Raw genomic sequence first — 27630 nt, 5'->3', positions numbered from 1 at the left:
TGGTTGACATTATATGGGAGTTTGAGACATAATAGTGTAGTTAGGACTACAGGGCCCGTGGTCGACACCATATTTGATTATATTATGGTTTTTTTATAAACCATGGAATTTCTCTGGCTTTAAGGCATTTGAGAGAAATTTGAGGACTGACAGAGAAAATAGCGGTTTGGCTGTAGTTGGATCACATTGGCATGCTATTTTCTTGCCACACTCCACACTAATGACTAGTCGATGGAGTCAAGTAACATTTGTGACCTTGGAAGGTCTTATATCGGTAATGGTATAATTATCGCCTGATTCAATGTTATTTGATTTAAGTTGGATGGAGTCATATTCAGATATCGCACCTAAGATCATGTGTTTTCTTAAAATGTGGCCACATTATAAGAATTAGTCCTTAGCCCGAGAGTCGTTTTCAAATAACTTGTTTTCCTTTTCTCTTTTAAATTAAAATTTTACAATTGATTTTGCCCAAGTGGGAGAATGTTAGAAATTTTTATAATAATTGTGGGCTTCAATCAATTGTAATTTTTTTTGTTTTAATAAAAACGGGCTAAGTCGTGATCCATATGAGGGTGCAGTATAAAGCAGTTTTAAGAAACCCGGACCGACCCGGGAACCGGTTATATAACTGGTCCGGTTTAAGCAATGGACCGGTCATGCATCAGAACCGGTGCGACCCGGTCTGACCCGGGCAGTTTTCATGAAAACCGATTACCCGACCAGGTCCCAAAAAAAATCATAATAGACATATTTGAATATTTTTTTGTTTATTGACTTACATAAGTAATGTACCTACAACACTAGTATTATCTCAATTATGCACTATTCAAAAAAATTTGATTTGATTTATAGTTAGAGATGTCGTTTTCTGAACCTAAAGTCCCGTATCACGATCATTATATTTTTGTTTGATATTTTATTAGATAATAATATGTGATTTATTATTTTTTATATTAAAATATTTGAAATTTTTATCATTTTTTTAGATATCAGAGTATGTTTATAATTTTTTAATATAAATTAAAATTACATATAATTACTGGGTCATGCGGTTGAACCAGTGACCCACTGGTTGAACCAGTGACCCAGTACCTCAACCGGGTAAATGACCGGGCCGGTTTTAATAACATTGGTATAAAGCAATGTTATAAAAACCGGACCGACCCGGCCGGGTCGACCCGGAAACCGGTGAACCGTCATGTAACCGGTCTGGTTTTCATATTGGACCGGTCATGTTACAGAACCGGTGTGACCCGGCCGATTTTCGTAAAAACCAGTGACCCGGTCGGTTCAACCGGTGTCCCGGCCCGGTCTATAAAAAAAACTAATTTATTTTCATAAATTAATGTCTTTTTTTTTTACTCTAAAACACAAATAATTTGTTTTCTTTTGAAATATTTGAGTGATTTGTAGCTTATTAACTTACATAGATTATGTACCTACAACACTAATATTATCTTGATTATGCAATATGCAGAGAATTTTGATTTGATTTATAGTTAGAAATGTCGTTTACTAAACCTGAAACACTAGTATCACAAATATTATATGTTTGATTGATCTTTTGTTGGACAATGATGTGTAATTTATTATTTTTATATTTAAATATTTGAAATTGGTATATTTTTTACAAGTATTTAAGTATATTTATAGTTTTTTTAATATAAATTGTAGATTTACATATACTTACCGAGTCGTGCGGTTGAACCAGTGACCCACTGGTTGAACTAGTGACCTAATGGCCAAGTACCTCGACCGGGTCAATAACCGAGCCAGGTTTAATAACATTGGTATAAAGCCTATTTAATTAAGTGATCCTTTTGTTTGGAATTAGATATCTGTAAACTGATTAGTGTGGGTAACGGTGTAGGCCTAACCCATAGGCCCATGATGGGAAGTGGACTAGGGTTAATAAGTTTGGCTAGGTCCCCTCTGCATTCACAACGTGTTAGAAAACCATTACTCCACAACTTGCCCCATCGACGGTTGTGATCAGGGAGTGATGTGAATTGCAGAGGAAGATCCCTGGTCTTTCCATTGCAGGAGCATGAGAGGAAACAAGAAGTCTTCAAGAAATCAAGAATCATGTCTTCAACAAGAAGTCTAAATTTTTTGGTGTTCTAATTTTATATAATTTTAATCTTGAAATTTCTTACCTATTCCATTAATATATTTCTATTTTATTTATATTAAGATTTGTATAAATATTATATAATTTTATAAATAGAAATTTTGGTTAGTATACAATGTATTTAAGAAAAAGTTATCAAAATACAATCAAAATAACATTAGAAAAATATCTTATCAAATAAAAAAATGTAGAGCAAGAATTATAAATATGTCATATTCTAAAAGAATTCAAATAATATGTGGAGATAAACATAATGGTCAATATTTTCATTAAAAGGAGTATGTAAATATTGTTGCAAACGGTTAAAAAAAGTCAAATCAAATAATTATGAATCACTCTATTATATTTTATAATGAAATGTTTAACAATGTTAACTAAACACGAAATATTTCACCAAGATAATAATTGTAAAAAATATTATAATTATTTGAAAAGAATTGAATTTCAATTTGAAAGAAGAGAAATTAAGATTGAATATATGTCATTTAATTTGATGACTCTCAAAAGAGTGGAATTTAGTTTAATATATAAGATTAGATACTTAATATTCTTTTTTTTTTTTTACTTTTGAATTTATATTGCAAATCGTTACTATTTTATATTCCTTCTCCAAATGAATAATTTTTTGCTATTAGTTATCTAAAAAAAATTATTTTATCATAACAATAAATTAAAAGGTATTGTATTTAATTTTGTTACCTCATTCGATTCATCAAATCTAGCTAGGATGATCACAAAAAAGAAAAAAAAAGGTAATTCTCTATTAGTAGTTGGGGCATTAATGAACCGGCTTAAATAAGTTAAGCTGTATAAAATGAGAAGATTTTTGGTGCTCCGTAGTACCAAATTTTTAGTAGTGTAAATCAATGAAAATGTGGCGACCACTCAGAAGAAAGGAGAAAGAAGAGAGTAAATTTTATTTTATTTTATACAAATGTCACTTATTCAATGGAAGGATCATATAGGGGCATGAGTAGCAATGAACGAACACCCAATTTTTTAAAAAATGCGAGTCGGACACCGACACGTTTTGACACGCATCTGACATGTGGTCAATATTTTGACACATTTCGACACACTTTTTCGACACGCAATCAACTTTTTCTGACACGCAGTCAATGCTCCGACATATTTTTTTTTAGAACTAAACTTTATTTTATTAACTAAACATAAAAAAATAATTTATAAATCAATTTTTTTCTGTTATAAAAGTTGACATAATAAATTAACAAGGTACGAAAAATTATTATTTTTATATTTATGTTATAAATTTGAATATTTGATTGGTTATATGACTTATTATGGGTTGTTATATGTATTAAATATAAATTATATTATATATATTAAAAGTATTATTTAATATCAAAAAGTGTCTCAACGTGTCGAAATATGACAATTTTTAGAATTAACGTGTCGGCGTGTTGTGTCGTGTTCCGTGTCAGTGTCGGTGCTACATAGCGCATGAGCACTAAATTTTTTTCTGTATAAAATATGGTCTGATCACTCTGTTAGCTTGACGTAAGTTTTTTTATTTTGATAGCCAGCTTGACGTAAGTTAACATTGGTTAAATTATAAGTCTAGTATTACCTATATTTAAAAAATAAATATTATTTCTTTATTCAAATTATTTAAATAATAATTTTATTTGTTTTATTTTAAAAAATTAGAGTAAATACTCTTTTTGGTCCTTAGTAAATTTCACGATTCCCGCTTTAGTCCCTAGCAAATAAATAGGCTATTCGTGATCCCTAAGAAATTCAAAATGGACCCAATTAGTTAAAATCGTGATCCCTAACAAATTAAAAAAGACCCACATTAGTCCCTCAAAAGGACTAAAATGGGTCTATTTTGAATTTCTTAGGGACCACGAATAGTCTTTTTATTTGCTAGGGACTAAAGCGGACATCGTAAAATTTGTTGAGGACCAAAAATGATATTTACTCCAAAAATAATAGAGTAAATATCCTTTTTGGCCTCAGCAAATTTCACGATACCCGCTTTAGTCCTTAGCAAATAAAAAGGCACATCGTGGTCCCTAAGAAATTCAAAATGGATCCATTTTAGTCATTTTGAGGACTAATATAGGTCTTTTTTGAATTCGTTAGGGACCACGACTTCAACTAAATGGGTTCATTTGGAATTTTTTAGGGATCACGATGGACCTTTTTATTTGCTAGGGACTAAAGCGGACATCGTGAAATTTGATGAGGACCAAAAAAGATATTTACTCAAAATAATATAAATAAGTCAACCAACAAACTTACAGTACAATCCTTCTAAACACCTAACTAGTGTATTACCCGTGCGATGCACAGGGGAAAAGATCAAAATATTTGCCGTCCGTCATAGTTGGTTAATCGCACTGCAAACCTTATACTTATAAAAACATGTATTGCTATCTTATTTTTTTTGCAAGGATTTGTGTCGTTAGCATTTGGAATTTTATAAATTTGTATTTATAAAAATTGAAATCTGAATTAGGAATTTAATTATAAAAGAAGAATAGTGAAATTTTAATTTAATTATTAAAACGTGTTGGCAGGAGGGGCGGGAAGGCCCTCTGGGCAAGCCCAGATTGCAACCTTTAACTATTAGTATTTTATGTAAATAATTATTTTTTGCAAGGATTTGTTTCATTAGTATTTTGAATTTTACAAATTTGTATTTACAAAAATTAAAATCGAATTTAGGAATTTAATTATAAAAGAAGAATGATGAAATTTTAATTTAATTATAAAAATGTGTTGGTGGGCCGGCCCGAGTTTGCCACCACTAACTATGAGCATACAATATATTTTTATATTTATCCACAAAAAAAGGTTCTTATAGTCACATTTAGGTTTTTATATTTTATCTCAGAGATGGTCTTTCATTTATTACAATGAGATTTAAAAAATAATAATAAATAATTATTTTTTGCAAGGATTTGTGTCCTTTGTATTTGAAATTTTACAAATTTGTATATACAAAAATTGAAAGCAGATTTAGGAATTTAATTATAATAGAAGAATAATAAATTTTAATTTAATTATAAAAACATATTAGCGGGCCGGCCCTCCGGGCCGAGCCCAGTTTGCCACATCTAACTGTCAACATTTTATATCAACATGTAATAGGTTTTTATATTTATCCACAAAAAAAAAGATTTTTATAGTTACTTCTAGATTACTATCTATCTATATTTTCTATAGTTGTCTCTAAATCAACTCATATGTGTGTATTTCTGAAATATATATTAGATGAAAAGTTGATAAATATTTGAGTTGAAGATGAATATATGGTAATATCAAAATACCATTCATTAGCTTAATTGAATAAGTATAAATAATTATTTTCAAAATTAACATATATATAAGCATATACTTAATGCATGGTATTTAATCTCAATAATACTTCAACTCCACCAATAATAATTTGGTGAAGAATATGAAGAGCCAAGTACTCATTGGGTTGGAAACAACTATGGCATTAAAATAATGATATACATCAAAACATTGAATGATCATTCCTTTTAATTGAGTAATTAATAAGAATAAATAATTATTCTTTTGCAAGAATTTGTGTTATTAGTATTTGAAATTTTATAAATTTATATTTACAAAAATTGTAATTAGATTTAGGTTTTTAATTATAAAAGAAGAAAGGTGGAATTTTAATTTAATTATAAAAACGTGTTGGAGGGCAAGGCAGGTCAGCCCTCCAAACGTGTTGGAGCCATATTTTTATATAATTTTTTTTCTATTTTAATGATTTTTATATATTTTTTTAATTGGTTTTACATGTATACTTAAAATTTTATGTTAAATATTTTTTAAAAAAAAATACATGTATATTATTTTAATTGGTTATACATGTATATTTAAAATATTTATGTTTAGTAAAGTATAAATTATGCCATTTCTTATTTTTTCTTTTAAATTTGAAATTTTAAATAATTTTTATCTACTATAAATGTATTTTTTATAATTTTAAATATTTTATTGTTTAATCTATAATTTTATATTAAATTCAAATTTATTGTATATATCTTTTCCCATTGCATAAATATTAAATGTTGAACTCTTTTCTCACATATCAAGTTGACATAAATTTTCATTTAATTTATTTCCAAATTTCGAGATTTATTTTATAATATAAATAATTTTGTTATTTTACAGTATTTTTTTAATGTTTTTTATGGTAATTATGTTTTTTTATGCAGCATTAATAGGGCTAACAATTATCCATACAAAAAATAGTGGGATATACAACAAAAGAAAAGTAGATGTCTTTTTTACTCATAATATACAACAAAAGAAAAGTAGTGAGACATTAAATAAGTTGTCTGCCACAAATTTTTTTCCAAAAGTTTTCCCACCATTACAAAATTAAAAATTCAAATTAAAAATTCAAATTTAAACATAAATTCGAAATTTAGAAGAGTTTAGTATTATTAATTTTGAAATTCCAATGTAGAATGCAGTGGGACATTGAATGAGTTATCAGCCACCAAAAAATGTTAACGTAATTTTTCATTTAATTTATTTCCAAATTTTGAATTTATTTTACAATATAAATAATGAGTTATCCTCAATCCTGACACATTTGCAGAAGAAGAACCTTCCATTAAAATATGAAACGAATCGGAGAAAGCCAAAGAAAACAAAAAATAATACAAACACAACAACCCCTACAAACAGAAATGAAGAAAGAAATCGTAGGCAAGCTAATTAAAAAAATAAGAAACACAACTTCTTTATTTATACAAAATGAATGCCACCCAAAACTCTCCAAATCTTTTCCCATCATCCATATTTTAAATTCAAAATTTGAAACCATTTCAAAATTCGAATTTCAGATCAGATGAGCAATTCCAATGGAAAAAGCAATTAAAACAGCTGAGTCATTCCATTTCAAAATTCGAATTTTTAGATAAGATGAGCAATTAAAACAGCTGAGTCATTCCATTTCAAAATTTGAATTTTAGATCAGATGAGTCATTCCAATTAAATGAGCAATCAAAATTCGAATTTCAAAATTTCAATGTAAAAAGCAATTAAATCAGCTGACCAATTCCAATGTGAACAGCAGTGAGACATTCAATGCCTTGTCTGCCACCACAAATGGTCATTTATTTTTTGATTTAAAAAATAAAATTCAATTTTTAAAATAAGTTCTTTTTCCAATTTACCAAAGAAGGAAAGTTTTTATATGCCATGTAGTGTGAACACAATTTTCGAAATTAAGCAGGAAATGACACATCACCGAAGTTTCCAACATTGAACTCTCCTTTATATATATATATATATATATATATATATATATATATATATATATATATATATATAGATTTATCTAAGGGCTATCTTTTCTATAGATTTATCTAAGGGCTATCTTTTCTCCGCGAAGGCCATTTATGTCTAAGAAAATTCTAACTCGAGATCATTAAGTTGGAACAATACCTCTCCGTCTAAGAGAGTATTATTTTAATTTCTTTTATTACATTTTTTAAAGGAGTTTATATTTGTCATTTATCATAACACAACAAATTTTTCTACACACACAACATTTTGTAAGACCCAAAATTTTTGAAAATAAAAAGAAATTACGGCATGTAAAACGAATCTCTATAACATTAAAGAATCACTTTTCCTATCACATAAATCTTATAAAACCTTTTTTTAAATTACATATAAAACAAAAACATTTTTATTTAAAAAAACAACTTTTTGAAGGAAAAAAGGGGGATAAACCCATTTCCAAATCACGTTAGGGTTTTACCGTTTTAGCACAGAAGAGAAGATAATCGATCAGAGAAGAAAGCTAAGGTACTTACTCTTCGAACAGCCCCTTATCGATGTCGGTCCTCACGCTTCAAATCTTTCCCTAATTTTGAATAAATCTTCTTACTGGTAGCGCTTTGATTCCAGTTAGTCCTGTACTCCATGTTGAAGCAAACAATTGGCAGAGTTTGCAGAACCAGTGTTTATGCTTGCGACGTTAACAGAGTTTTGCCTTCGATTTATGTGCCTTCATGCTTTTTCCACAATGGACATGTAAAGTCTCCAACTCTGCCTTTCAATGCTCCATTTTTATTTTTTTTTCAAAGGTCCTCTTTTGCTGAAATGAAGTGTAAGACTATACAAAAAGAATCTTTTATTTGTTTGACTAATTAATTATGTTACTGTTGCTTGAATTTCTTATTTATTTGTTTACTAGAATTAGTAGAATTTGGCTGAGTACAGATTTGAGCCACTGACTTTGAGTGCAACATATGGTGGAAGGTAAATGATTCAAATATTAAGTGTTGAAAACAAATGGTGATGAACACTCCGTTTCCATTTAGTTGCACAAGTTATATACGTGTAAAGGGCAAACCCTGTTGCATAAGGATTCTTGACTTGCGAGGGAAGGGGTGAGGGTGCATTGTATGCGGCCTTATTCTTGCATTTATGCAAATATATTGTTTTCCAGACTCGAACCTGAGACCTTTTGGTCACAAGGAGCAACCTTACCGCTGATCCAAGGCTCACCCTTACAAGGTTTTGAAAGATTTTAAGGAAGATCATGGTTCTATCGTCTATGTTCTGCTCATATTATGTTTTAGTGTGTAAAAGGGTTTGTGATAGAATTCCTTATTTTTTTATGGGTTATGCATTATGTTTGAATAGCTTTATATTTAAGTTCTATGAATTATGCCATTGAGCCATTATAGAAAATACATGTAGTTTTTTTTACTGTATAGCTTTTTATAACACAAAAAGATTTAGCACTTGTTTGACCTTGCTATGAAATAGTTGCTTTTTCAAAAATTGCTTTCTAAAAATTGTCTTCCTTCCCCCGCCCATTCTGCCTGTGCTTTTGCTTATGAGGATGTCCTTCTTGCTTCTCTGCAATAGCAGATTTTCTGCGTCTGTTGTTACATTAAAGCACTTATACAACTTGGCCAAACGTCTCAAGAAAAAAAAGATTTTATTTTTAAATTAAAAAGCATCGTTTGTTGATTTCACAGCATAGCCAAATACAGTGCAGAAAGGTGTTTGTCATATTGGTCCTTCTACTTGTAGTAAGGACTCTCTAAACTAGGTGTTTTTTCATTTATTTGCAGTAAGTTCTTCTAGATTCTTATATCAACTTTGACTATGCAATATGGTGGAAGAAGATTTCTAATCCATCTTCCACAAGTCTGTATGATTTAGATATAGGAATCACTTACCTTGTCAAAACTGTTATTCCTTCACTCCAAAAAATTACTTGTAGTTAACTAAATTTAGTTCAAATTGAGATCACTTTTCCCCAATAATTGCCATCATTTGTAGACTTACCATGTGCATGTTAAGCACTTGTTTCGTGAATTTGGTGATCCCACATATACTCCTATCTGATAACACTTTGTAACTCCTAATCTGATGTTGTCTATGTGCTAAGTTACCGTACCCCTCAGTTAATGTGGTTTTTATCATATTGAAAGTTGAAATCAAAGATGACATTGGAAATCAGTAGCTCGAAGAAGATATACTAAAATAAAAGAAAAGAAATCACTCCACATTAAACCCCGTCTAACGAAGATACGGTAAGATCAATCTTTGTATGTAGGCTTGCCTGCATTGTAAAGAGATTGTTTTCCGGATTCGAACATGTAACCTTTCTGTCACAAAGGGTGGAACAGCTTTACTGCTGCACCAAACTCGCCCCTCTTAAAAAATTAAGAATATGAATATTCAGTTTGAGGTGAATCATGTTTGAAGTATAAATACTCATTTTTAGTGCGTTTATTTTATACAGGCGAAAATGGCACCTAGAAGCTTTTTTGGGGTAGAGGATTTCCTGGATGATGACAACAGCCGACCTTACACATACCAGAAAGGGAAGAAGTCAAAGAATCCAAATAAACATGTATCATTCAAACAAAGAACAATTGCTTACATGGAACCTTTTACTCTTGACGTGTTTATCTCAAAACGGTTTGTATCAGCTTCACTCACTCATAGGGTGACAAGCAAACAGGTTGCAGTTGCTGGTACCAACTCCAAGGACATAAAAGCTGTTCTAAAGTCTCGTTCAGACATACCTGCATGCATAGCCATTGGTCGGATTTTAGCTGACAGAGCAAGAGAAGCTGATGTTTACACTGCTGCTTATACTCCAAGGGATAGGGACAGGTTTGAAGGGAAAATCAGAGCTGTAGTTCAATCACTTATTGATAACGGAATTGATGTCAAGGTTTATCTTGATTGAGTCACAAAAGTTTTTTGAGCAAACATTATCTATTAAGTTATTGAGATTCTGGTTGAAGCAATCTTGTCCCATTATGTATTTGATCATGTCCATTTAGCTTGAAAATTGATAATGATGGGAATATCGTTATTCAAATTACAGATTTGGTAATTGAATTTTATGAATCTGAATTATTTCATTTTAATTGCAGTTAATTATTCCATCTTATTTAATGTGAAACAAGTCAAACAACCATCATAAAAACAACATAAGCATGTACAATTCGGAGTTAGTCAGTCACAAAGGGTTTTGATTATTTGAAAGAGGTAATAATAGGTTATAGGGAAAAGTTAAAAAAAAACCCTTAGGAGGTGTTTGGTAGAGGAATTTTTTTCTTACTCGAGAATCACGATTTCGTGGAATATGGTGAGAAAGTGAGTTTATCAGGAATATTATCACAAAGTTATTTTGTAGGTCAAAATATTCTTGGGAATATAGGATTGATTATGTTCCAAAAAATTGTCAAATATTCATAGCATGGGATTCTTAAAATACCACCCATTTGGTGGTATTTTAAGATGGAAATTTTCTTCATAAACGTGAATCCTAAGAATCTGATTTTTCCAGGAAAATTTTTAGAATCATCGTACCAAACATGGGTAAATCAAATTTCCAATATCATATTCTCAGGATTCTAAAATTTTTTCTTCTACTAAACATCCCCTTAGAATTTCTCTTAGAATTACTTACCTCTCTTTGGTTATTTTTTTATCATTTACCTTTTTATGTTTTTTTTTTCATCTAAATCACCTTTTGACATTGTTAAAAACTAAATTAAATTATCCATTTTGTCCCTATAAAAAGACCCACCATCAAACTATCTATTTTTGTATATCTACTTATCTTTTTCAACTTCTTGAGATGAAAATATCATTGTGCAATACTTCTTCACACTAAATTATAGATTGTTAATTTATTATAAGGACACACACACACATGTTTGAGAAATAATATTTATGTATAGCAGGATAGCTAGTATTTTGGATAACTAGTATTTGTATCTATGGAGCTTATGGTAAAGATGACAGACAATGAGAAGTTCTGCACCTTAGGCCAAAGTTCGATGATATTAACAATGAGTGTGTCTGAGAGTCATTTGCTTAGTAGATAGGATGTGCTTTGAACACAAATATGAACGTTGTAGCCATGATGGCCAGCCTTGTGAATATTGAGATAAGTTATCAGATGAGCTCTTCCTTTATTAGCTATAAGGGTCATATATAGATGAAATGCACTAGGAGGTTGTGTCTCCAGTAGATAGTTTGCAGGTGACTTAATGATATGATGCAATACTTAGTGGGTAATTATTTGTAGTGCGGATGGAAGTTAGGGGAGAATAGTGGAGTGAGATGCTCTATGTAGTGGAGATAAGAAGTAAAAACCACCTACGTGATCCATAACATGATAGGGGCAGAATATTCTTACACCGGTGTAAGAGTTAGAAGTCTTACACTCAATCTTGAGCATTGATCTACTTGTATCTAATGGCTCAAATTACTAAAAATTAGAGCCCTTAGATATAAGTGGGATCAACGATCAAGATTGAGAGTATAACTTATACCGGTGTAAAATGATCCTAACCCATATATATATATATATTTGCCAAAAATAAGGCAGGAAAGCATGTTGACCCCTTTTTAAAAGGGATTTATTTATCTCATGTTGCATGAGATAATTATCTCATGTAACAGAGACAAGATAGTGGGGTCCACCATTTATAAAAAAACAAAAAAACAAAAAGATAATATGCATCCCACTACTTTGTCTCTGTTGCATGAGATAATTATCTCATGCAACATGAGATAATTATCTCCCTTTTTAAAATGGGCTATAAAATCAACCCACCCATTTTTCTAACGGGTAAATGGGCCAACCCTCTTAAATAATAATAAAAATATAAATTTTAAAAATAAATATTATTTTATAAGTTTTACATTGTATCTAATTTCATCACACACTTTCATTTATTTTTTTTAATCTCAAACCTAAATGTATATTAAAATACTGAGAATCCTTAGAAATTTATTTTTGCCTCCATATATGACTAACTTTCATTATAAATTAAGTGTTTTTTTCGTTATCTTTTATAAAGGAGAAATGATAAAATTTTTGGATATCGTAAAAATTTGGCATTACAAATGAAGCACTATCTTATATTAAATTGTGAGTTGACCCGACTCGATTTGCAGGTTTACTTATTATAACCTACCTTAATACAGAGCAAATTGAGCTAGGTTGATATATTCATGACCTCTTTACCAATAAAAAATAAAAAATGGGCTGACCTAATGACTGACTCACTTATTTTTGCCACTCTTAAGTAGGAACACATTTTTAATGCCACGAGAATATTACCAAATAAAGAAAAAAAGATAGATATATATTAAAAAGGGGAAAAATACTATAGATTTGCATCATTTTAAGTAAAAGAAAAATATATACTAATATTTGTTATTTAAAATTTAAATTAAAAAGAATTATCCATTTTTTTCATAATTTTTTGCGTCTTTTCTAATGATACAATTCTAGAGGTGTTCATCAACCGATCCAAACTCATTCAAACCGCGGTGACCGAACCAAAAAATCGATAACCGAATAAACCGAAAACCGAAAAATCGAAAACCGAATAAAAACCGCAAATTTTAATTGGATTGGATCGGTTTTCGGATTGGTATATGAAAACCGATCAAATCCAAACCGATCCAATATATTAATTTTTCTCTACCTACTTGAGTCTTTTTTCAATCATAGCCCAAAAATTTCTAAACTCAAGATCCATTAACCCATCAACTAAACTCAAGAAAAAATCTAGTCACATCTCATCAACAAAATTTCATCTATGTAGAGTTTCATATCTTATAGTCCAAAAAAAAAACTATATTATCTGATGCTTTTGTATTTAAAAAAGATATTACAAAGCCAATATACACAAAAGATCTTATTTGCACAATAATCATGATATAAATTTTAAGATTTTTAAAAAACTGAAAATCGATCCAATCCAAACCGAAAAAAATTGTATTGGATCGGATCAGATTTGAAAAAAAATCCAAACCGAATGGATGATTACATGATCAAACCGAAAGAATTGGATCAGATGATTTTTGTTTCCAAAACCGATCAAATCCAGACCGCGAAAACCATAAATATAAATTCTATGTATTTTAAAAAAATAAATATTAAATCCATTAAAAAAACCATAAATATAATTAATTTAAAGAATTAAAGTTTGTGAGATAACAAACACCCAACTTAAAGATAGAATTAGGATGGGTATAAAAAAATTTTCTCTCGTGAACGGGGGTAACAAAAAATCTATTGACAGTTTCGCACACACTCTCTTTTTATTTATTTATTTTATTTGGTATTGATAATTGAACGCCTTACGCATTTCCTCACTCTGTTCTCTTCTCTTTCCCTAATCACCGTTCGACTCGTTGGATCTCCACCGGGTTGACTCAGCTCCCCAAGGTGCTCTTTCTCTATTTATGTGTGTGTTTGTGTCTCGATTACACCTCTTCTTGTTTGCGTTGTTTGATTTAGATCATGAATTGCACTCTACTGTTAACGTACGAATTCCAATTTGATGAATTTGAGTCTTTTCTAGGGCACCAGTTTCGCCAATAAATGTTTTTTTTATTTCTTAATTTTTATTTTTCATCGTGTGAGAATATCGTGCTCTCAATTTTGAACGGAATCAATCATCTGTTTCTTCTTTCAAAAATTGATTATGGGGTTCCATTATACTTCGCTCGAACTTCTATTATACATCCCCCAGGATTTAACAAACACAATCGGAAATGCTACTTTTGTTTAATATTAAAAACCACTCCACTTGAAATTCCAACTTGCGAGGGTAGGAGAGTGGGAAATCTTCTTATCCTTACATTTTTGCGAAGAGGCTGATTCTTATATTTGGACGAGTTTTTGAACATTTTGCCCTTTTGTTTAATGTATGTCTACATAATTTATTATGATCAAGTGAAAACATTCCTTGAGCCTTTTTTTTAGAACAAATTTAAAAGAAGAGATTTCTTTGAAGAAAGGAAGGAAAAAAGTACAAAAGATTGGAGAATAAGAATTCCTCAACAAAGATAATCCAGAAGGAGTAAAAACAGAGGCAAGGAAAGTAGTTTCCTAAAAGATGATTTCTGTAAGAGAGCTGTGCAATCCTCCTTTAGCCATTTTTTCAAGTGTTACAAAACCCACTTCACTATTTGAGTTTTCAGTTTTGACTGTACAACCTTATGCACAGTGTCTGATTTCTCTTTCATTTATTCTTTACCTTTAAATACTGAGGAATAAATTTGTGCTGTAATTGGATAGGTTTTATGAAATGCCCTCTAATTTAGGCTTTGTTTCCCACCCCTTAATTTTTTGTATTCCCCTTCTGTTAGGTCCTTTATTTTGCAGTGGAATGGTATAAACTCTATGTTCTTTTGTATAGACAAGAGACTGAGTTGGAATTGCGATGAGAATTAATGGGGCATATTCTTTCTGATATTTTTTAAACCTTATTATGATTTGATTAATGATTTTAGTTTCATGATTATTTATTTTAACCTCTGAAGCAGCATTAACTCGAGAGAAGAGCACTGTTCATGTACATGTCCAACATGTGTTGGACATTGACCCTCAGTTTGACACTTCAACATCTCAGCATGGTGCTCATAGTTTACTTTTGGAATAAATAAATAGGGATATCAGACCAATATCTTAATCACATCTTAGTATGGCACTTTTACTCTACTGTGAAACTAAAGGGAAACAAATATTGAATTTTAATAACCTATGTTCTCTGATCTGTTTGAACTTTCTCTGTGAGACTTGCTGCTTTTTTCGTATGCGTAGTGTCTATATGTGTTGATGTCATGTTCAGCTATTTTGTTTTATTTTTTGTCGTATTGCTGTTTTGTTGTGTTGAGGGTTTTCTTTGTGGGGGTAAAGTTTGCATTTATCGTTTTCCTTTATTCCTCTGTCCACATTGTTTGGTAAAATTGGATGCAAGTACTGGGAAAATAAATTTTTCCTTAAAGTTCTTTTAGTGCCAAGAAAAAAAGATATGGTTGTTGTGGTTAAAAAAATCCCATTTTAAATGTTATACATTTTTCTTTTCTATCTTACACTCTTAAAACTATCTAACCTATTGGTAGAATATATAGAGAACATCTCAATATATTGTATCTTAAAAATATTTTTGAGTATCTTAATGATCTCTTAGTATTGATTTACATATTTCATGATTTGTTTCCTTTTTTAATTAGGATTAGGAGTCCAATGTTACTGTATATAAGGTTTAATATTTAGTTTCTTGTAATTCATCATAACACATCTTTCAAAATAATATAAATATTGTTTTATTATTCTAAGTATTCCTTTTCCTTCTTCTATACCTAAACCCTATAATTTCAACAGGGTATCAGAGTGTTATCATCTTCCGTGAATTGTTCTCTCATTATCCCACTGTTGAGTTCCCTAACTTAGGATCAGAATCTGTTTATACTGAATTCCAAACAGACTCTTAACTGTTGTACATGTTAACTAATCCTAACAGTTTCTATCTGACTGATGGAGACTTGAACAGAATCAGTTACATTTATACCAGACTCTAGATTAGATTCTGGATCTATAAATATTCAGTTCAATGTACAAGAAGCAGAGACATAAATACAATTTCAGAACTTTACTTTCCATTCTCTCTCTAAGATCTCTTCAACCTCTCTGTTCTTCATCCATGTGCAACTTCAGTACTAATAAAACAATCTACACCTTCTCCGCCACCTTCATCTAATGCACCTCAGAAAACTTATTTGCCCTTGCTATCCAACCCAGTGGGTTTGTGATACAGACCAACCAGAAAATAAATCTAACAGACAATGGATTATGGAAAAGGAACACAGATCTGTATATTGATGTATCTATATCTGTATTACAATATGAAAATGATAACAACTCAGAGACAATTTAACAAAGAAAGGGAAATACAATGAACTGAAAATGCTATAACAGAAAGGGAAATAATGCAAGATAATTCTAGAGCAATTATAGAGGCTCTAGACTCTCCCAATCACCCAAGAGGAGCCCAAAGTTCCAAGTCCCAAAGATCCCCCCAAAATAGTCTTTCCTCCTCTATATATCCTAGCCTTCGTGTGATGCTAAAAATGTGACCCTAACCAACTTATTCCCTGCTTTGGTAACTAATGCTGAGTCAGCATCTGTGATTGGCAATGTGCCTCTTCCTCTCATACACCTTCCCAACTTTCTACTTGGCAGAACCGTATCAATACTCCCCCCTAAACACTCACCTTGTCCTCAAAGTGAGGTTTATCCCTCAAGCCCTTTCCACCGAGATCCCATTGCTTGAATTGCAAACAACAACTTATGACAAAAGTGCAGTGATTTCCTCCAGGATCCTATAGCATTTTTGTTGTCATTCCATCATCACCATTAAATGGACAAAATGGAGAGTGTTCTCGAAATAGTTTGAGTGATGGCCTCGTCATGGTTCCTGCATGGACAGCCTCAAAAATTGCTAAATTAACATCACCCTGCATCTTATGAGATAGCGTCACTGGGCCATTGGAGAACCTTTTGAATTCGTAACCGAAAATCATTGAAATCCAAGCAATCATACTTCTCCGAGAAATTTTATCAAACACCTTCTCCGCTATATATTCTTCAGGTTTTAATCGGGCATTAATAACCTTTACCTCATGTTTTTCTTCCAATTGTTGTCCCTTACAGCATTCAAAAGTCTCCTGCTTGGGTGCATAAGCTATTATATAAGACCCCGGGCAACATCGTTTAAGCATATCTGACACTAACTTTGTAAATCCATTTTGAAAATCAGCAACCAATGTAATGTGCACTTGGAAGTTGTCGTCCCATTCATTCCATTCCCATTTCTCCATAGACCGGTCACCATTCAACATTACTTGCGAATTCGAGGACACCACTAATACCCAAATCCAATTCGCAGGCGTAACACTCATTTTCGTCTTGGCGAAGCACCACCTCGTAGTCGTCCCAAACGTAGCTTGATAAAAAAAAAGTGAAACTGATTTGCTGGATCGGAATACGTTGTTCTAGGTTTCATGATTTGAGATAGAATTATGGGCTTAAATTCCCATTCACACCCAACACCAGTGAAAGGATCATTGGGTTGGTTTTGGAAATGTCCATCATTAAAGTTCTGCAGCAAGTCATTGATTTTTGGCTTTTTAGGCCGAGTTAGCTCAGGCCCAACTATAGATTCACTAGGAAAAAATGCTACAAGAGAAATAAAATCAATTTGGACCGGGAATATATTGAAGGTGTTTTGGGCCTTACCCCATAGGTCAACACATTGGCCCAATTTCACTAATTCTGACCTAGAATGTTCCCTTCCTCCATTCTCCTCTGTTTGCAGCGGCTTACAGCTCTCATGGTTGCCTTGCAATCTGTCGTCATCCTTCCTCGACAACTTGAAGTCTGGTGGCTTGGGTAAGGGGGGCAATTGGACCATTATCGCAGGTGGTTGTTGTGATGTCGTTTCATGCATCATCTCGTCCTAAATGTTTTTCACACTCATGTCTTCATCCTCTATCCCACTTTTATGGGTTTCTAACTCATGCTCTGCAATCGTGTGCTTCCTTCCTTGCAACAAAATTCTTCCCGCGGTCTCTAATCCTCTGCTTTCTTCCATAGCTTGCATCTCATCAATCTTCTTTCCATCAATACCAGTCTTCTCCTCTTCTTCCTTGGGATTTTGCTGCGATTTATTCTCAGCGTCCATGTGATCGTATTTCTCTACGCATATTGCTCCTGTGGGCAGATTTACAACCACAGTTTGTTTCTCCTTCAGATTTTTGATTATCTCCCTCTCCTCTTCTACCTCTTCCATGATCTCCTCCTTCTTCCCTTTTACTATGTTTATGCCATCCGCCTTATTCGGTTCTATTCTTGTTCCTATGTGCATGGTCTCCATCTCTTCCCACCCAGATTTTTGCCTTGATTGTGATTTTGATTTTTGACATTCTGAATCTGCATCATCTACCAAAATAATTTCTGGTAGATATTTTTCTGTTAATGCCTTCTCAAAGTCACTCCAGCTTGCATTAGGATTGTACCATTTCCAACCTTGATACCAGCTGAAATAACTCCCTCTAAGCCCTCTCTCAGCTTCCTTCAACTGCTCATCTTCATTGATTCTTTCTATCTGGAAAAATTGTTGCAAATAGATCAGCCATCCCCAAGCTTCATCATCTTCTCTGTCTCCATGGAATAAAGGAATCTTCATTCTGCGAAATTGATTCTCCATCACCAGACCTCTTCGGGTTTCCATTTTTGGCTGTGAAACTTGCATACCATCTCGCCTTCTGTTCGTTCGTTTACTGTAAGAATGATTCTTGGTCTTCTCAAGAAGTTCATCAAGGAGCTTGAGTATCTCCCTATGATTTTCTTCAACTTGTCTTTCTCTTTTCTTCCAATCTTCAAATCTGATTTCCAGCTGTCTCTCTTCTTTCCTCCAATCTTTAGATCTGTTTTCCATTCTTTCTTTCTTGTATTTTTTTTTTTCAAAGCTACCCGGATCGGATAGCTCTGATACCAATTGATACAAACCAACCAGAAAATAAATCTAACAGACAATGGATTATGGAAAAGGAACACAGATCTGTATATTGATGTATCTATATCTGTATTACAATATGAAAATGATAACAACTCAGAGACAATTTAACAAAGAAAGGGAAATACAATGAACTGAAAATGCTATAACAGAAAGGGAAATAATGCAAGATAATTCTAGAGCAATTATAGAGGCTCTAGACTCTCCCAGTCACCCAAGAGGAGCCCAAAGTTCCAAGTCCCAAAGATCCCCCCAAAATAGTCTTTCCTCCTCTATATATCCTAGCCTTCGTGTGATGCTAAAAATGTGACCCTAACCAACTTATTCCCTGCTTTGGTAACTAATGCTGAGTCAGCATCTGTGATTGGAAATAATCCCATGTGCCTCTTCCTCTCATACACCTTCCCAACTTTCTACTTGGCAGAACCGTATCAGTTTGTTCCATCAAAACAGGGTTGTTCCACCTTCTTTGCCCAAGATTGTCTCTGCCTCGAACTTGATTCTTCAGAATAAGAGTCGCTCTCTAAGTTCTTAGCCACCTTCTTGTTCACCTGAGATGATTCGATCATTGCCCAATAGTGAATCTTCCCTTTTGTGTTCCATTTTCAGACCCTGTTTCCCCATCCACCTCCCTAGCATATGACCAATTCCCTCTGTGCCATCAATCATCCTCTTTATCTTCTAGGTTTGATTCCAATGCCATGGTTGCTGGTCATTTTTTCCTATGCTTCTGTGTGAAGTTCATGTAATTAGGGGTTTTGAGTTTAATCCACATAGCTTTTTTTGTTGTTTTACATATTGTAACACCCCGTTACCGGACCGGTGTGTTATTGTCAATTATGATATTAAGCTCAGTTACAATCACAGCAGTTATTTGAAATTACAGAAAAACTTTTTCTTTTTATTCACGTTCGCACTTTTAAAATAATCGTATCAGACAATATACTAACTGTGATCACAACTCAAAACTTATAGCAGAATTATGAATACATTAGCTTAATACCATACTGTTAACATTTGAAGGTGGCTAAGTGGTTCCCATAAACCAATAAAGCTTAAAACTCATTCTATCCATGTTAAACACTAAATGCCTTCGCCTTTTTATTTACTCTAACAATTTTATACCTCTCAAATGCTTATAATTCCTTAAGATGTTATAGATTTCTTCGTTAGCTACGCATGGGTTCAAACCGCGCTCAATTTGGAGCACCGTAGTTCAAGTTATGAATTTTCTAAAAAAATGGATGCTGAATCCATAGGACCCCCGCGCTAAGAGTGCCATTCCCGCGCTAACAGTGCCACAATGCTCCAGAAGGCAAAGAGGATGGCGCCCCCAGCGCCAGATTGGCGCCGATAGCGCCAAGGTTACGGCCTCCCACTGATGGTTGGCGCTAATAGCGCCACAGTTCTGGAGGTAGGCACCAAAACAGGGCAATTTGACCTACTTTTGTATTTTTCCCATAACTTATACTAATCCAATTTACACAAACTTGGTCTCATTGGAAAGCTGAAAGAAAGATCTATAACTTCCAAGAAGGCCAAGTGGTCCAATTCTATCATATAGGAGGTGAAAATTGGGCAGCACTCTATTTATATTTTCAACAATTACCAATTCTCCAATCATGTACCTAATTAGTTATCATCCCAATATTCACTTGACTATTTCACAACTCAACACATTCATTATGTCATTGATCCTTCCATCAATTATAAACCTCCATAAAATATTCTTTACAACAACTAACTTTTAAGCATAATCCAAGTGGCAATTACCATGATTCCCAATATCATAGCCATTTTAAACATCTAATGGTCTATTTACAACATAAGACTCTAAATGACTCAAAACACAACATATGTGGCCATGGACAAGTCCCATGCTCACCAAAACACAAATATAAACAAGAGGCATAAATGTACATCAATAAAAAGACTTAGAATCTAATCATGAACACCACAAAAGCATGGAAATCTCAACATGCAATATGTTCATGATCTAAGTCCAAAATGCTAAATGTCATACTATGTGCATCAAATAAACTCCTCCAAAATGTCATGCTCTCCATATGCACATCATCTCCAACTCATCCACTAAGCAGGCCTCTTGCCCGAAGCTCCTCCTTGCTCACTATAGCCTGAAATAATGTCCCCAAACGCGGGGTGAGATATACAAATATATCTCAGTAAACCAAAGGTACTAGAGGATCACTCCACCCCATGGCTCACTCAATGTGCAACAAATAACATCATGTAAAAATGCGTAACATACAAAATCACAAACAACTGGGCACAAATCCAAGAACATCCACATAAGGATTCCGTTCAAGGACCCCATCATATAACTCCCGGGAAGCTTCCTGGTGCCTCTCCCATGGATGAGACGACCCCATGACAAAACCCAACTGGAACTCCTTATGAGCTCTATCCAGCGGAAGTCCCACGTTTGGATGATCCTGGTACCGTTCCCAGAGTCGGCCCCACGGCAAAACCTGATCGAAATCCCCAAAGGATATCTCCAGCGGAAGTCCAAACCAACACACATCTACTAGCCAGAGATCACACAATTTCACACACAACAGGCTCCAAGCATGTCACACAATCAAGCAATAATGCATGAACATACATATTCACACAATGTCCAAAGGCACAAAATCCAACCACAACCTTCCACTAGGTGTGGTGGAGCACACAAGGGATTAAAACCCAAGTTCCAAAGGTTTACCTCTTATCCATAGCAAAGCTCCACAACGTACGCTCCAAGTTTAATCCTTCTCTATTGTTTCCGTGAGAGGCAACTTGTATGATCAAATACAATGACCATCAACACATACATTATCACAAATTCACATACACAATAATAATACCCCACCTAATTTCATAGGCCTAATGGTTACCTTCCATTCATTCCAACTTGCTCAAGCATTTAAATCATCAACCTAAGTCATCATTTATTCACCAATGCCTCAGCCATTGATGAAACCACATTTTCCACATCATTTTTCTCTAAATTTACTCTATGGTTCGAATTCCCCAATCAAGCATACACCAAGACTTTCAATTCAATTTAACATTCAAACACATCTTTTAATCCTATAATTAATTCATACCAATGGTCCATAATTCAATTATCCAATCCCACATCCATGTTATTTTACAAAATCATCAATATCAACTCCAATTTTCACCAAGTTATAATTTTTCAAATCACAATAATTTTTATTACATCAATCATCATCATTTATCATTCTAAGCATTTAATTCCAAAGGAACAACATCATTAAAAGCCCCTAACCACATCAACCAATCAACACATAATCAAACACTCATCCATTTTATGATCTCAATAAAAACTCCATGAGAGTGTGAAAACTTACCATCAATCAACTCCTAGGCAACCCAAGAACAAGTTTCAACACTTGAACGGTCCAAAACCGCCACTAACCACCACCAGAAAGCCCAAAACCGCCACCCACAATAGGAAAATGATCTCCTTGCACACTCAATTTCGTGGCTCACTCAAGGAAGGAAAGATGTTCACAAGGTGATTTGGAACAACTTTGATGTTTTACACTTTTGAATTTGAGTAGGTTTTGGATGTGTTTTGGTGGTTTGAAGTTTTTGAAGCAAAGCTTCCACTTCTCCAATGGAGGCCGCGTGAGATGAAGAGGAAAGGAGGAGAGAGAAATTTCTTTTGAGTGTGTAATTGGCCACTTGTCCACTTAAATCTCTTAAGTGGGTCCCACATGCGAATTAACTTTATTAAATCACCTAATTTAAACCACAAATTCATAACCTACGTATTTTTCTCGTTCGCGTCATATTTTTACTTCCTAAAAATACTGATATTATTTTTGCGCTTATCGGTACAATTATATCGTAGTATTTTACACCGGAAAATCACTATTCATCCGATTTTTCGAAATTTGCCAGTTCACTCGATTTTTCGTCCTGAATCCATTTCCGGCATTATTTTTACCATTTGAGACCTTCTACTCAATTTTTCATGCTTAGGGTTGCGTGTTTGGTAAATTACTATTTTGCCCTTTTTACGTATTTTGATCATAATTTCAGGATTTTCAATAATCCTACCCCTTAATTCACATTTTCATATATAATTATGCATTTGCGAAATCCGAGGTGTTATACGTATGGTACTTAGGTTCTTTTTTTTTTTACCTTTATGCTTTTACTATATGTTGTAAAACTAATTCCATTGGATAAGATGAATAAAACATTGAGCTTTTACAGCTTTGACATAATGTTCCATCTCTCCTGGTTCATGGTCCCGCAGGTCTGACGAATATCTATATAATTTTATTATTCTGAAAGGTTTTTTTCCTCCCTTTATACCTAAATATAAATTCAACACCTGAAAATGTTTTAAATGTTTTTATTTGTCTGAATGTTATACTGAACTGCATGATCGTGTAGCTCTGAATTAATCGATAAAATCATCAAAACCCTAAATTATCTTTTTCTGCTTTTACTACTTTACTCAAAGTTAATCTGTGGTTGTTTGGGTGGATGCATGAGTATATTGTGGACATGGTCTTATGTATTTATCATTTGCTTTGTTGAGGTTAATTATTATTTGTCTTCGTTTTTATTCTATTGCGTCACGGATAATTTGTTCTTTTTCCTTGCTTCAAATCCTGTGGCTACACATTAACAGAAGTAATAGTACCATGGTTGGGCCCTTATTTAATGACAGTTTTTAGGTCAAAGGGGGAGATGTAAGAAAAATTACCAACTTAACCCTTACTCCAAGTATTATATTTGGTTATTTATTAAAATCACCTTTTGGAGGAGAGGGTTGGATTGTTAGTGTGGACGATTTGGAAGATATAATTGGAGGGCATGTATGGTAAGCAATGATGAATCATTAATTGTCTTATGACTCATAAAATGTATAAATCCATTTTTTAAAGAACTGTTCAAGAAACAAATGATCCCCCTTATCGCTCTCGTTACGAGCGTATCCTCAAACATACTCCTATCCTTTCATCAAAGAATATTCTTTGTGAGAGGATTTTTAAGATAAAAATAGAAAAGAATAACCGAACCGAGTTCGTTAATTTGACTTAGGTATCAATAGACAAACCAATAAATCTTTTACACTTAATTTTTCCTTTCCTTTTTTTCCTTTTCAATTTCAGCCTCCTTAATTGCATTTTTTGCTTTTTCTGGTTCATGTGAAATGTAAATCAATTTTAAAGTCATTGATATTTCCTTTATTTTCTTTATCGGTTGTAGTAATATTTTCCTTTGGAAACTTCTGTTATCAGTACCTGTATGATATATGGATCAAGAAGACAGCAAATTGGACACTGAGAATGCTCCCGAAATGTCTTTTAATCCCCAGTCATCAGGAAAAGATGATAGCAATAAGGATACTGAACCTCCTGAAGGATCTAGTAAACCCGAGTTGAGTGAAAAGAATATGGACCCAGAAATGTCTTTTAATCCTCAGTTATCAGGAAAAGATGATAGCAATAAGGATACTGAACCTCCTGAAGGATCTAGTAAACCCGAATTGAGTGAAAAGAATATGGACCCAGAAGACAGCAAGTTGGGCACTGAGAATCCTTCCGACATGTCTTTTAATCCTCTGTCATCAGGAAATGATGATAGCAATAAGGGTACTGATCGTCCTGAAGGATCTAGTAAACCAGAGTTGAGTGAAAAGAAAATTGACCAAGAAGACAAGAAGTTGGGCACTCAGAATCCTCCCGATGTGTCAGGAAATGATGATAGCAATAAGGATACTGATCCTCCTGAAGGATCTAGTAAACCAGAGTTGAGTGACAAGAATACTCCACGATCATTGAAGGCAAAATCTAAAATTGTTAAGAAATCTCTGGCTGGTATATCTAAAACCAAAAAGAACAACGGTTCTCAACAGATTCGCCGGAAAAAAAGAAATAGGAAAAACAAAAAAGTAGTGGACAATGGCGAAAGTTGTCACAATGAAGATGAGAAACAAATTTCAGACAATAGCCAGCAGAAGGAAACTAATGATGAACCACCTTTGGAGGAGAGCCATCAAGCTCAAAAAAATAAGGGGAAGATCATTCCCTTAGATAAGGCTGAACGAAAACAGAAGAAAAAAGAGAAGCATAGAGAGTCAAACAAGGGTTCTAGGAGTGGGACAAACAAAGGTAAGCCTAGTGATGTGGAAAAGAGTCAGTCAAAAGACGAAAGGAGGGAAAAGCTTGGTGGTTTCATCTTTATGTGCAACGCAAAGACAAAGCCTGACTGTTTCCGCTACCGTGTCATGGGTGTTTCAGCTGGTAAAAAGGATGTTGTTTTAGGACTCAAGCCTGGGGTTAAACTTTTTCTTTATGATTTTGATCTGAAGCTACTGTATGGTATTTACAAAGCTTCATCTTCTGGTGCTATGAAGCTTGAACGGAGAGCTTTTGGTGGCAATTTTCCTGCTCAGGTTACTTTCTCTCCTTTATTTTCCTATCTGATTAATCCTAATCGTCTATGTTTATCTTGTTTTATATGCTGATGGCTGACACCTTTAGGTGCGGTTCAAAATTTCTTCTGATTGTTTCCCTCTACCTGAGAGCGTTTTCAAAAAGGCCATCAAGGAGAATTATAATGAAAGGAACAAGTTCAGAACAGAGCTTACTATTGGACAAGTGAGCATCAAATGTTGCCTTTGGTGGACTGGGTATCTGTTTCTTTGATTCTATGTCATGAATGATATTCAAATGTTCTGTTTCAGGTGCGGAAGCTCACTAAACTTTTCCGACCAGTTGGAATTCATTCAGCTGTGCAGCCTATCCATTCCCCTCCAAAAGCAATGATTAGAGAAAGGGAAGCTCCTGAAGGTATTAGAGGATCATGGCCCCATTTGCACAGGGAAAGAGTTACTGGAACGTATGCTATACCAGAACCTTATGAGGGAGATTATGAACACCATCGCCTGGACCCTGGCTACCGGGGCAATGTCCCTGCACATATTGAAAGTCTTCAAACTGATCCTCTTTATTTGGATGACAGTGGACATAAGAACTATTTTCGTGGTGCAATTTCTGACCATATAAAGGATCCTCATTATGCCTATCGCTATGGTGCTTCACCTAGGGATACATATTTGACACCTTTAAGTAGAGAGCACATCTCTTCAAGCTCTTATTTGGTTGGAGAAAGACCATTCGTTCGGAATGATAACTTGCCAAGGAGAGAGATTGTTCAAGATAGGGTCTACTCAATATATTCTGCCGCTGATCCTTTGTCTGATTATGATAGAATGCAGCCGTATCATGGAGACAAGTTGGAGGCTTCCCATGCACCAGTTTCACGTCGTTATTCTTTTGCTGGCCCATCATTTTCCCGTCGCTGAGCTAAACATGCATTTTGAATCCCTTGTCATGTGTTTTTTACCATAAGCTTTCATCCTGGTGACTGACTGAGTTAGTTTAGAACTTTATTAATCCTACATACTTGGTCACCTTTGGATTTTGAAAGACATTTCTACATTTTGATATTTGAATGCTGTTGAATGTGCGAATTGCCACCCAAGAATATGACAATTTACAATCCAGATACTAGCTCTGGAACATTTCATGAGGGGCTTGTTTGACGTCAATTAATTATTACTGATTTGAATTTGGGGTTTGTAGCTAATTAACCATATGCTGGTTTAATGGATAAGAAGATAGACCAGCATCCTGTTGGTTAATTTCAGCAACACAGGTTGTCATATGCTGTAAGCTGATAATTTGTGAAAGCCATACCTGCACTATAGAATCCATTACAAACTCATGCTATTAATTGATAACTATATATGGTCTCACTGCAACTTTTTCTTAATGGTTCAAAAGGGGCTACCTTTGCTTGGAGTCTGAAAGGGTTTAAGGTAGTTTAATTCTTTTATTCTATTTTATTTGTTCTTTATAATAGTCCTTTTTGCTCTTATTTAGCTGTGAATTAATTGGATCTTCAGATAATTGTGACATAACCCAACCTTGAAATTTTTGACTTCCTTTGGCCAGTAGTTAACCTTTTATACTGACTTATGAATCGTGGCCTGTTTTTCATATGGGTTAAAACCAATTTGAGGCAAGGTATGCTTGATGTCTTGGATTCTCCCATTTTATCTTGGATTCTCCCATTTTTATAACAAAGTGTACCTAGTTCAGCAAGTAGGGGCTGGGCTAGTTGTGTATTTTAACCCGCCAACTCAATACAACTTGTCCCGCATGCAGACAGGTCAAAACAGGTTAAGGTGGTGGTTAAGGTTGGGGGGTTGGGTCAACTTGCAGGTTAGTGTGTGTAACTTTTTTGTTTCAATTCAAATTGTCATCCTCATATATATCACATTATTTTTTCACTGTTGTGAAAAGAGTGATGAATAAATGAAATCAACTCAAGTAAAAAAATTATTAGACAAATAATAAGAAATTATAAGATAGAGAGAAAGAGAGTAAGGAGAAAGAGTCACAGATTTTATTATCCAGTGTGTAAGAATATAAGTCTTACCACTTATATATATATATATATATATATATATATATATATATATATATATATAAAGGTGGAGAAAGGGTACAAGCTCTTCATCTATCCTAGATGTTACAATACACTAATCTCCCATAAAATATAGTAATGCCCATTTGT

At 33.5% G+C, this 27630-nt stretch overlaps 2 protein-coding genes across 3 annotated transcripts; both read left to right on the top strand.

Moving 5' to 3' along the window:
• The first annotated feature begins 7859 nt into the window (after positions 1–7859).
• LOC133286236 (uncharacterized) lies at positions 7860–10467 on the top strand. Of its 2 annotated transcripts, XM_061483626.1 has the most exons (3): positions 7860–7942; positions 8045–8170; positions 9900–10467. In XM_061483626.1, the coding sequence occupies exons 2-3, from the start codon at positions 8060–8062 to the stop codon at positions 10350–10352; spliced, it is 564 nt and encodes a 187-aa protein (XP_061339610.1). In that variant the 5' UTR covers positions 7860–7942; positions 8045–8059; the 3' UTR covers positions 10353–10467. The 2 variants fall into 2 exon arrangements, with proteins under 2 accessions (XP_061339610.1, XP_061339611.1); XM_061483627.1 differs by lacking the exon at positions 7860–7942 and having other exon boundaries at positions 7953–8170.
• A 3293-nt stretch (positions 10468–13760) lies between these two features.
• Positions 13761–26772, top strand: LOC133286237 (uncharacterized). Its single transcript, XM_061483628.1, has 4 exons — positions 13761–13862; positions 24285–25441; positions 25530–25646; positions 25733–26772. The coding sequence occupies exons 2-4, from the start codon at positions 24299–24301 to the stop codon at positions 26351–26353; spliced, it is 1881 nt and encodes a 626-aa protein (XP_061339612.1). The 5' UTR covers positions 13761–13862; positions 24285–24298; the 3' UTR covers positions 26354–26772.
• The last annotated feature ends 858 nt before the right edge of the window (positions 26773–27630 follow it).

This window comes from Gastrolobium bilobum, unplaced genomic scaffold, assembly GCF_033153095.1.
Source record: "Gastrolobium bilobum isolate Gb01-03AN ecotype WA unplaced genomic scaffold, APGP_CSIRO_Gbil_v1 utg133681, whole genome shotgun sequence".
Classification (NCBI taxonomy): domain Eukaryota; kingdom Viridiplantae; phylum Streptophyta; class Magnoliopsida; order Fabales; family Fabaceae; genus Gastrolobium; species Gastrolobium bilobum.
The sequence above is the reverse complement of the archived record's forward strand: the minus strand, read 5'-3'. Positions and strand labels throughout refer to the sequence as shown.